Source organism: Lachnellula hyalina (assembly GCF_007821495.1).
Source record: "Lachnellula hyalina strain CBS 185.66 chromosome Unknown contig00079, whole genome shotgun sequence".
NCBI lineage: Eukaryota > Fungi > Ascomycota > Leotiomycetes > Helotiales > Lachnaceae > Lachnellula > Lachnellula hyalina.
Genome location: NW_022157193.1, coordinates 129550 through 140961, shown reverse-complemented (window position 1 = coordinate 140961; position 11412 = coordinate 129550). Strand labels below are relative to the sequence as shown.

Sequence of the window (11412 nt, the reverse complement as noted above, 5' to 3'; positions counted from 1 at the left end):
CCTCGGGATAATTGATCGATCGATCGATCTGCTTGATCGTTTGAGGGGTGGTTTTCTTTTATTGGGTGATCTACGGATTATGTAGGTGGGTGGATGTTTTATATGGAAGGAATGTTCTGTCTGTAGTTTGCTGACAGCTAAAGCATGACATGACGACTGTGTTTGGAAGCTGAAGCTTTGGCACGTGTTGTAAGCTGGATAATAAGATGGATATTATCTCTGAAAGGCGAAACGAGTGTAGCTAAGCTGAAAAAGAATATTCATATCTGCTGGCAATACCTAAAGGCTATAGGAAGTCTACGGAAACCCGATATAGGGGTAACGACGTGGAGTCGGAGCTTATGCGCTAGCATAACCTCCAGACCTTCCACGAAGCATCTCTAAGAAGAAACGAAAACTATTTTGGTATAATCTCCTAATGTAAAAAGCCCCAATTTCTATTCTCTCTTCTCTCCCCTTATCTCTAAACCTAAAGTGACAAGCGCGCCCACGGGGTAATTTCAAATATCATTCAAGAGAACATGCTTCAGACTCTGGAAATTTGATTTCAGGGCAGATTCTAAATGTCTCTCACTCTCTACTTTTACTTATAATTTCAAAGATGTAAAACCAGTCTTAAGCCGCTCTGCTGCAGTTTCTTCCTTACACGAAGCAGTGAAAATACCTGTCTCCTTCCTTCTTATATCTTCTTCTATTTCATCCAGAGGATAAAATTCCGGCGTATTTTTAAACATCGCATTGAATTTGTTCTTGATATCCAATGGTAGCTCTGGGGCGTATTCAGAATCACGAGACCAGATTCTTAACAGATGGCGAGGGTTTGATGGATCGTCGATATATCCTCGGCGAGCATGTTGGTGGTGGAGATTATTAACCCTGCATAATATCAGTATGCCTTTTTCCAGGGCCACGCAATTTAGCATACCATTCAATATCTCCAGCTTGGAGAGCAGTCTCTAAGCAGTACTGTTCAGATATCCACTGCCACCCTCCCAATGCTTCTCGCTCCTCGAATGTAAGTGGTGGATAGTCTGTATCGCGGTCGGGGGCCTTCCTCGCCTTAGCACTTGAACACCCTCAGTGAGGACTTTGGACACGATTTTATAATTACCTCTGCGTAGCCAATGAAAGTTCTCGTCGCGAAATTCACGTACATCTGTTCGTTCAACCAGTGGATGAGCCGTACACCATCTTCCGGAATTCCATTCCTGTTTCCTCTTCAGTATAAGATCTACCAGGAATATATCACACATACGCTCTCCATCTAAATCTTTTATCCGCCAAGAGTCTCAGGATGTCCGGCCGGTATTCGGCAAGATGGTTATATACTTGCCAAGTGCTCGCGACGGTTGATTCTCCACCCGAGTTGGGTATATTGAGAGCCATCAGGCCCACGATCTCCGAGCCCGCATCGCTGTGGTACATCTGAGCATCGTTATTCTGAGCCGAGACAAATATTTTACCGCGTTGTGAGGCGTCGATGTGGTTGATGCTCTGGCAATATAATACGTCAATGGGGAATTCGCCGCAAATATGAGAAAGAAAGAAAGCATTATACTTTTATATGGCAAATACCGCGCCCAATTCCTTGATCGAGTCGCGTATCTGCAACCCATGCATTGATACCGAGGAAAATGATGATTTGCTCTTCTTTCTCATACTTCTGAATGGGGAATCCTCTGAGCAAATTCAGGCCGGTCCCTTGATACAAATTCTTCGCAATCCCTCGCAAGGTCGGACCTAGCTGTGGGAGAGGGAAGTTCGATTGCTCGATAGCAGATAAAGGCAGCGCAAGCTTCTGGAAAGACTGCAAAACTTAGCATATTATCAAAGAGACTCGATGCCTATAAAAAGTAGCAAGCGTACGTACCTTTGCTGCGGCATCTATTTCAGCAATCTCAGCGCTTGTGAGATTGTATATATATTTCTCGGCTACTTATATGAGTATGATTGATTATATTAAAAAGTAGGATATAATTACGATGATCATTGAGATGTTTTCCATCCCATACAAGTGGTCCAGTAAGCTTTTTAGGCCACCCTTCGGGCACATCACCAAAATCAAAAGGGCTTGGATGGGCAGCGTTTGCTTCTTCCCATTCCCGTTTCACGAAAAGCGTTCCTGGTGCATCGGTGTAGAGTTCATATGGAAGAACCGCAGTTGTTGCCATGGTGGGATAGGAGCTAAGGGGCAATTCCAAAATGACAACTTTTGGGCGGGTCAACGGGAGGAGATCTATTAAGTGAGTTAAATCCATATACGTACATTTGTTTTTTTAATTTTGCACGCAATATCTTGAGCGTAAGGCATCATCTGAAGTGCAAGACTCCACTATGCTACCTGGGTATAAATTAAGCCTGCTATATGGCGCGTGGCCTCCCACTTTTGCTGGTTTAGGCATAGGCGCTCCTCGATGCGGCCCTTCTGCTGTTCCTCCCTCTATCCATTTATGAATCTTCTCTTGTATATAGACCGTTAATAGATAGGGAGGATTGAGATTGTTATTGGGAGAAAAAGCTTTTTATTATGCTGTGTTAGTATATGACTATGTACCAGATTTAAGTCCTTCGTGGCCAAGCCAAGATCCTGACCTCTGATAGTATATCTCTTCTCTAGTTGCTACTAGTGTAATAGGACCACCCATTAGTGGGGGAGCCATACAAAGTAGTTGAATATCGATGGGATGCTGTCGCCTAATAATTCGAACTTAACTCGCTTCCGAGGTAAGCGATCCACCAGATCTATACCAAAGCTTGGCGTTGGTTTCAGGGAGTGGTTCCACTCCCTGGGTTGCCTAGGGCCTAAGATAGCTACTCTAAACAGAGATACTGATATAAAACTTTGGGCCAGAACAGGGGCTTGGAATGATGGAATTCAACTTAGGGTGGCGTGATCAGCCACTCACGAAAACCTAGCAAGAGCAAGCGCTCTTCATCCTGATATAAAAAGGAAACGTACCTTGGCGTTAGTTATCGGGTTTGTTTCAATAAATATCAATTCCAGCAATTGTTTGTTTCCATTTTTCATTATGTATGACAAACGGCAAAAAAGAGCTTGGTATCATTGGTATGCCGAAAGTGATAGTCCTGAGGAGCGGAAACTCATCCGGAAGCTTGATCTTCTTATTGTTCCATATGCATTTCTAGGCTATTGGATCAAGTTCATTGACCAAACAAATATCAGTCAGTTTATGTCTAGAGAGAAGTCCTGCTCTGTACCCTTCACTGACTCTTTTTGACCAGCTAATGCATACGTTTCTGGCTTGTCCGAGGAGCTTGGCTTCCACGGTAACCAGTTGGTACAACTTGGCGTAGTCTACACTGTCGGGAGTGTAGTCGGTCAACTTCCTTGCGCGTATTTATTCCCGCGTTTTCCAATGCACTACCTCATCCCTTCTTTTGAAATAGGCTGGGGGATCTTCACCCTTCTGCAATACCGGGCGCAAGGCTATTCGGAACTCATGGCATATCGTTTTATTATTGGTCTCTTTGAGGTATACATAAATACCTAGGGATATGTTCCAGTAACTATACTGACTCTTATATAGGCCGTGTACTTTCCAGGAGTCCACTACGTTCTTGGTTCCTGGTGTAAGTTACTCCTTGGTTCTCTTCCCTCAACTCTAACACATTATTAGACCGTGGTGATGAGATCGGTCGCCGCGGCGGTCTGTTTTACGTCGGATTGACATTGGGTACCCTTACTGCCGGCCTAATTCAAAGTGGAACCTCTGCAAATCTTGACGGTGTCGATGGCTTGTCAGGTTGGAGGTGAGCATCCATGACCTCCAACAGCAGTGCTATAAGGCTAATTAGTTCCCCACTAGATGGATGTTCATCATCACAGCCCTAATGACCATCCCCGTCGGTATTGCCGGCGTGTTCCTCTGGCCTGGCACACCCGACAAACCAAACCGATGGTTTTTGACACCCGCCGAAGTTGAGTTATCCCGCACTCGCTTGAACAAGGGTATCTCCAAGGACGCAAGCGGTGTCCATCTCACGACATGGCAGCGGCTCCAGTATATCTTCACTGACTGGAAAATCTACACGCTTGTTCTTTGGGGCATTATCTACTGGAACATCAACGCAACCTCTTATGGTGGTTATCTGCTCTGGTTGAAGAGTTTGAAACGCTACTCCAAAGCCCAGCTCAATGAATACGGCTCAACCTCACCAGCCGTGGGGATCTTTTATGTGCTTTTCATCAACTTTGGCTCGGATCTTTTCCTTGGACGCACGGGTGCTATTACTCTATCATGCACCATTAACATTATTTCCCTCATAATTCTAACGATCTGGAATGTCCCCGAAGCTGCAAAATGGGTGGCATTTAATATGCAATACGCGCAATTTGGAATGAGCTCAGTGTTTTATGGCTGGGTCAACGATATCCTTCGGAACGACCCTAAAGAAAGAGCCTTTACACTGGTTCTCGTAAATGCTATCTCCCAAAGCACAACTGCCTGGATACCTCTATTCACATTCCCGACAAAAGAAGGGCCAAAGTTCCGAAAGGGATATTCGTACGCCCTGGCAATGTCTGTGGTGTTAATTCTGTACACCGTGTTGGTTATAAAACCATTACATCGAAGACAGGAGTAAGTGATCTCTGTTTTGCCTTGACTATAATTGTGTTGCTGACGGCTATTTTAGGAGAAAACAAGCACTTCAGTCTGGTTTCGAATCTCCTATTGTTGAAGATAGTAACATAGGCAAGGAAGGTGAAAGTATTGTGGTGACGCCTATTGCTAGAGCGTAACATATTAAGAGACATAATTTATACCATATAGAGCACTCGTATTGCGGACTAGGTACAACTACTGCTATACTTCTATCACTTCTGCCATTTAGTAATCGGATAACAGAAAATAACTCCTATATTAACAACGCTCTTATATTTTCTTTCACTAGATTTGTGAGAACTTCAGTATCTTTTCTTTGACAATCGGAACTGTAGGTATCACAGGGGTGATGACTCCTCACTCTGCTATAGCATTTGGTGAGACCTGATTCTATATTCTATGTTGTGATGTAATGATGTCGTCCCCTTTTATCAACAGCAGCATTATATTGCCTATCCTGCTCTACGAGATGATGGTTAACGAAAGGTGGAGGGAGCTGAAACGACCAAGGGCCTGTTCTGCTTCACCGACTCTTTACCAAGTAAGGGGGTGGCAAATCAACCTTCGCGTAAATTAGTAGATGATGTAAGGTAGTACCCCGCCCCCTTTTAATATTAGCGAATATTGTGACGTCGACGTCTGCCCCGTACAGCAGAAATGTTAGCTATGCGATATCATCATCATTTCCAAATATACCTAGGTGAGCGGTAAGTAGAAGATACTTCTTAGACAATTACAATTACTACCTCGGAACTTCCATTAAATCTCTCAACCAGATAAGGCCGTTGCTATTTCTCCAACTCTCAAGCTTCTTTCCCATCAACGTGGACTCAACTTAGCACTTTGAGACTATAGGTACCGAGCAATTACTATTTCTGAGACCTCTTAAAAGTCTCTTTCCTCCATCAACTTACTTGGCTCCTTCCGTTCCTGACACAAAGTCATGTCTCACAAGCTACGTGCTCCTTTTAAAGCTCTGACGTCACGTTGTGTACCTTCCTATAAAACGAGTTGTTTATCCTTATCGACACCCCTCTCGCTCTCTATGCACCCTCCTTCTCCAACCAACTTATCCGTCAATAACCTTAAACATCTTCGAAAGCAATTCTCCGCCACATCCGCAAACATGTCTGAATCCAACAATAACTTTCTCCTTAGCGAGGTTTTCAATGTCAAGGGCAAGGTGGCTACTTCAATTCCAACCATGGATCTCTCAATTAACCATCTCAGGTTGCTCTCATTACTGGAGGTGGAAGTGGCATTGGTCTTATGGCCACTCAAGCCCTCGCAGTAAACGGAGCAAAAGTCTACATCGTCGGCCGCACCAAGGAGAAGCTCGACGCAGTAGTCAAATCTCACGGCCAGAATATCGCCGGCGAAATCATCCCTATTGTCGCAGATGTCACACAGAAGAGCGAAATCGTCAGACTGGTCAAGGAGATCGAGTCCCGAGAGAAGTGCCTCTGTATCCTTATCAACAACGCAGGCATCGCAGGCAACACACAACAGACAGAAGCCAAGACGGCGGAGGAGATGAAGAAGAATTTGTTTGATGATGAAAGCTCGACCTTTGAAGATTGGGTCAGCACATACCGAACAAACGTCCCACAACTCTTCTTCATGACCACAGCCTTCCTTCCCCTACTCCAAAAGGCCTCCGAAGCCCACCACGGATATTCCAGCACTGTCATCAATATCTCCTCCATCTCCGGCATTGTACAATCCTCCCAACACCATTTCGGATACAACGCCAGCAAAGCAGCAGCCATCCACCTCACCAAGCTACTCGCCTCTGAGATCGCAGAGAACGGTTTGAAGATTCGAGTCAACAGCATTGCTCCTGGTGTGTTTCCCAGTGAGATGACGGCAGGAGAGAGCGGAGGTGATCAAAAGAGTCACATTGAGAAGGACAAGTATGCGAAAGTTCCTGCAAGGAGACCAGGCAAGGATGAGGATATGGCTGGTGCGGTGCTGTTCACAGCCGCGAATCAGTATTTGAATGGCCAGACGATTGCGGTGGATGGTGGTTATATCCTGCATGCTGGCGCTTAGATTATGATAAAGTTAGCATCAAGAGGAAAACTTGCAGATTGGCATAAAAGAATTGCATGGTTATAAGCAGTCAAAATCTACCCCTATGCCCCGAGCCGCAAGGTCCCTTCTGCGGGACGTCGGGGTGTGATTGCAATCTGTTAACATACCGTTAAGCATATCGCACATATAGACTGCCTACTTTATCTAGTCTATAGCGTTTCAAGGTTTATGCTATCGCAAAGGATACTAAACTCAAACTAGTGCCAGGGAGTGCATTAGCGTTTTCTCTAGGGTCTTACGGGACGGGTACTTTAGCTTACAGCCAGCCGGATACAGCCGCCTAGGTACTTCGCCATGTTTTAGTTTAATGCAACGCATGCCTTTTAGAAATAAACACGTTATATTACCTTATATTTATTACCTAGGTAGGTGAGACCAAGATTCTCGGCATTTTTAGTTCGGGTATTCAAATTTACTGTATCTGTTAATAAATAGCTTAGAAGATGTTAGAAACCCCTATAGGATGCAGGATGTTGAAATCCTTATTAACTCTTCATAAAGAGTGCGTAAATAAATAAAGACATAGCTATTTTCAACTCTTCAAAACACTTGCCTTCTTACTCGATTACGAACATTACAAGCTGGGCAATATGAACGGGATCATCGGTAGATACGTTGGATGAGTGAAAAGATGTCACCAGTACCGGTTTTGAGACTCATATAAGCCTTGCCAGTGGAACTGGATTCGTCCGTGTTAATGCAATGTCTGGGGGCCGGGTTATTGGAAGTTCTTCTGTTCTGTCCTTTTAATTCACAGGCTGGTGGGCTATACCGGCATTGAAACAAATAGGCTCTGCCTTTATATCCTTATTCGCAATGCTGGGTGCTTAGTGCTTTGAGAACTTTCGTAGTTTAGAATTGTTCGGACTTGCTATAGCTTATAGGACTGAATCCAAATCTGTCCATTTCGTATGAGCTTTACACCCTCGGCTCATTGCCGAAGTCGCTAATTCCCACGAGAGAGAGAAGCTATTATATCCTACAGGACAGTGTCGAAAGTCTTGCTAACTCCAGCCTAGAACACTAAACGCGCGCCTTAATTGTCAGCGCAATAGTATGATACGCATCTACCCGCACGAGCAAATTCGTACTATACGTTCTCTCGCCCACCAACCCCGGCCGTGGCGTGAGCTCTTCAAACTCGGCAAATGAATGCTGTCGTTGTGCCAGCTAGTGCTTAGAGGGACCAGAAAAGAAAAGCGGGCACTGAAGTCACTAGAAGGCCAGTCACGACAACAGATGAGCCTTGGGCAGAGATGGTTTGCCCGCGGCGGATCGTGGGCATTGCACTTTAGATTTTCGGTCGATCGAGCAGAAGTGGAGATCTAGAGCTGGCGGAGACAGGCCACCGAGACGAGCAACTGTGCCGATTTCTGGTGTCTTGTGGTGATTTTAAGGAAGAAATGTAGATAGAGATTCACTCTAATATGCATTGATCCTAAGTTAAAGTTGTAATGCGCGCGGACATGCAGCAGAAATCATTGCCTCTACCCAAATGATTCTTCAAAATCTAGTCATTGGATTGGGTAGGGAGAAGGAATAGAGTGAAGTAGGGATCAAACAGAGAGGAGATCCATATCACAAAAGGCATAAACGAGACAGTCATGTCATTGATTCTCCACTAGAATGATAGATCCGAAGCGTATAACAAACGCGACGGTCGTATATCCCCAAGATCTTATACCCCAAAAGCAGTATTAGAGCATCGTATCCTGGTCTATCTAATCCTACAACAAAGAGAGGCTGTCTTTCCTTCTGCAAGCCGAGAACCCAACGCAACGGAAAGGAAAGCTACAATTCTTCAATTTCGGAGCGGAGGCGGCCTCTCCAATGTTGAATGCCCAGTTCGTTCAACTCCTTCTCCGATCTGACCACATCGTGACACATATAACCCTTCAGACGTTCCACAAGCTCTGTTGTGTCCAGGACCGCCAAGTCGCCTAGGGGTTTATTTGGCTTTCTGCCTCTTCCTGCGATCTTGTCCGCGACCCCTGTGCGTCCGAATAGCGATGAATCCTTGATCACCCGAACATCCCGCAGTCCTCTCACCTTCTTCAACCTCGTGAGGCCAAGGCTATCGATGATATCTTTTTTCGACCATTGACGGGTAGTAGGGTCCAGCACGATGCCAAGATACTTCAAATTGTGGCAGCCGGCTAACAGATTGAGAGTCCTCTCAACCCAATAACGTGTGTCAACAAGGTCGAAGGTGACCTTCGTCAGGCATACTCGTCGCTCCTTCTCTATTGCGGAGAGGAAGCCAATAGCCGTTGCTAGATTGCGACTTGTCAGCAAGTGTGAGGTAGAAGAGGAGAATGGGTTGCCATACACTCAGTTCCGTCAAAATACCGGGGCGAACGCAAAATAAAATGGTTTTGACCAAAGTATATGTTTAGCGAAAGGGTGTAGAGGATTTTGCAAGTACGGGTGAGTGCAATGTGATCTCGCAGGAGGCCTTCGTCGTCAAATAAATGATAGCCTTGGTGACCATATGATGCGACCGGGACAATCAAATTGAAATGCTGAAGTTCCATTGGCTCCAGCGGATGTTCACACACGAGAACAAAGCTGATGATTTTCTTTTGTACCTCCGGCGCGAGCTCCAGGAAGCGAAAGAAGGTGGGCATGGGAGCGGGAGTGGGAGGAGAGGTTGACGCGATCGACAGCTGATCCGCAACCGCCGTGGGCATTGAGATATTCGAGGCACTTCCTTGGGTCGCCATCTTGATTGTTGTTTGGTGATAGTCGAGATGGAGAGAAGGTGTAGGCGAAGGGTAATGAGAAGCTGTGATGGCCGAGAGAGAGGGAAAGGCAAAGGGGAAGGGTAAGCTCTTTGGTGCGCAGGTGTGGGAAGGAGGAAATAATAATCTCTGTGTGCGCGAGGTTGTGATGTTGAAGGCAGGTGTCGCAGTGTCCAATGAAATGGCACTGGCATTGGCATAGTGGAGACCAAGGAAGAAAGACGTCCCGGAAGTATCTGATCCAATTCATTTATGTCGAATGTACCTTCGTATCGCGGTCTGGCGCGGAAGATGCCATCTCCAACCCCATCTCCTTCCCCCTTTCGCCTTTCCCACCCACACCCCCTTGCAATCTGCCTTGCTCGTTCTGTTCCTCAGTCCGGCAGCTGAGAGTACCATCTCTATTTCTGCATCCTATATGAATAGCTGTTTACAGAGGAACAGCATCTCCGGAAGGGAAAAGCTCAGCTCCTGTGGGGAAATGGGAAAAGCATTATGCAGGTGCCCGCTCTGCAATGCTCGCTTTAAATCATCGCGGAAAGTTGGCATACCTGATCTGGTGGGCTTTGATACATTGCTAGCAGCAGTGGAAGGGGTAGCAGCCTCCAAAGCTGGATCAATGGCGGAGGCATAGTCGTACTGTCCACTTCCGGAGCCAGGAGGACTGACTCCACCCTTTATTTCATATGAGAGATCTTGTCTTTGTTTACCCCAGCCGTTCATACAGCATCCTTTTGTTGTTTAGATGCATTCTTCCGTGCACAATCCTTTCTTTTCTCTGATATCTGCATGTCAGATATTTTCTTGGGACTTTATAGTTTTATGCCTCCTCTCAGCAGAATCCGGGTCGGCATAGTTCTTTTCTTGTATCGGTTTCTTTTTGAACACCGATTCTCTTGGGTTTCCGTCTCCAGAGCCGTCAAAGATAGCTTTTGAGACCCCTAAGGGACAACCATGTAGAAGGAACCAGAGTGATCTCAAACTACGTTGGCTAGGATACTGGCCAAACGTTTTTAATACGTCTCCTGGGCTCCTGCAAATCAACACCAAAGCTGAGTTGCTTCGGATGTCGGTTTGGGAGAACCAATTTCATGGAGAGCTTGTCACCCTGAATTATCGTTAGCCCAATCCAAATATTTGAACAACACTGGTTTCACACATGAGTCCAGTGAATATACGTTACCTTTTTCTCCTTACTCTTCTTCACTCACCACCATAATACAAACTTCACATCAACAAGAACGGCCGATCATAGTTTTCCAAATAGTATCCAGAAAACAATAGTTCGAATGGAAAGAGGCAAGGTAGTTGTGCTTGAAGCACGACATGCTATCTTTCTGGTACAGCCTTACAACTGAGGAGCACAGTTGCCAAAGTGCCATCTTGCGTTCGAAAGTCTGATTTGCGGTTTTCGTAAGAAACGCGGTAATGCTGGGTAAGAGTAGTTCTCGTAGAAGTTTTCATAGACCAATGCAGTTACGCATGAGGTCCCGTATATATGTCAAGCCAGAGGGGGAACACTGCTTTGGCATTGCCATATTGGGGGGTTTTAATGCGGTTCCAAACACGGCCAGTTCCACAACTGCATTCGTTGTACTTGGTACTGATCATGATCTGATCTAATACTCCCAAGTATGGCTGACTAGATGTACCTGTGGAGTCTGATTAGCATTGAGGAAACCTAGAGTGCGAAGGGCCGACGCTTGAAAACGAACATTTACTCACAGGGATGAATACCCCGACGATGAAGCATAATTTGATGAGCTGATATCGGTCGCATAAGGTTGTCTGCTGAGTGAACCCTCGATGGGCTCTTAGATATCAAAGAATATTGAGATAGTCATCTCCGAGGCGGCGTTAAATCTGTCGTATTTTCATCTAGGACAGCTGTGCTGGGTAGAGTCCATGGAGGTTCACCAGAAATAAATCTCGCTCGATTGTGGACTCGTGGT

The 11412-nt window shown here is 45.6% G+C and overlaps 3 protein-coding genes across 3 annotated transcripts; 2 read left to right on the top strand and 1 right to left on the bottom strand.

Annotated features, from left to right (window-relative positions):
• Positions 1 to 665: 665 nt before the first annotated feature.
• On the bottom strand, positions 666 to 2171 carry SAT17_0 (Taurine hydroxylase-like protein; the record flags this gene model as incomplete). The annotated part of the gene is made up of 7 exons (XM_031150454.1): positions 666 to 876; positions 926 to 1050; positions 1112 to 1208; positions 1256 to 1494; positions 1559 to 1807; positions 1871 to 1932; positions 1982 to 2171. Coding segments are annotated over 7 exons (1173 nt in total), but the record flags the coding sequence as incomplete, so codon positions are not given.
• Positions 2172 to 3029: 858 nt separating this feature from the next.
• On the top strand, positions 3030 to 4605 carry SEO1_0 (putative transporter; the record flags this gene model as incomplete). Its single annotated transcript, XM_031150453.1, has 5 exons — positions 3030 to 3183; positions 3244 to 3494; positions 3549 to 3591; positions 3639 to 3771; positions 3828 to 4605. 5 exons carry the CDS (start codon positions 3030 to 3032, stop codon positions 4603 to 4605), a joined length of 1359 nt encoding a protein of 452 aa, XP_031004818.1.
• Positions 4606 to 5568: 963 nt separating this feature from the next.
• rhlG_0 (Rhamnolipids biosynthesis 3-oxoacyl-[acyl-carrier-protein] reductase) lies at positions 5569 to 6677 on the top strand (the record flags this gene model as incomplete). Its single annotated transcript, XM_031150452.1, has 2 exons — positions 5569 to 5808; positions 5856 to 6677. The coding sequence occupies 2 exons, from the start codon at positions 5569 to 5571 to the stop codon at positions 6675 to 6677; spliced, it is 1062 nt and encodes a 353-aa protein (XP_031004817.1).
• Between the last annotated feature and the right edge of the window lie 4735 nt (positions 6678 to 11412).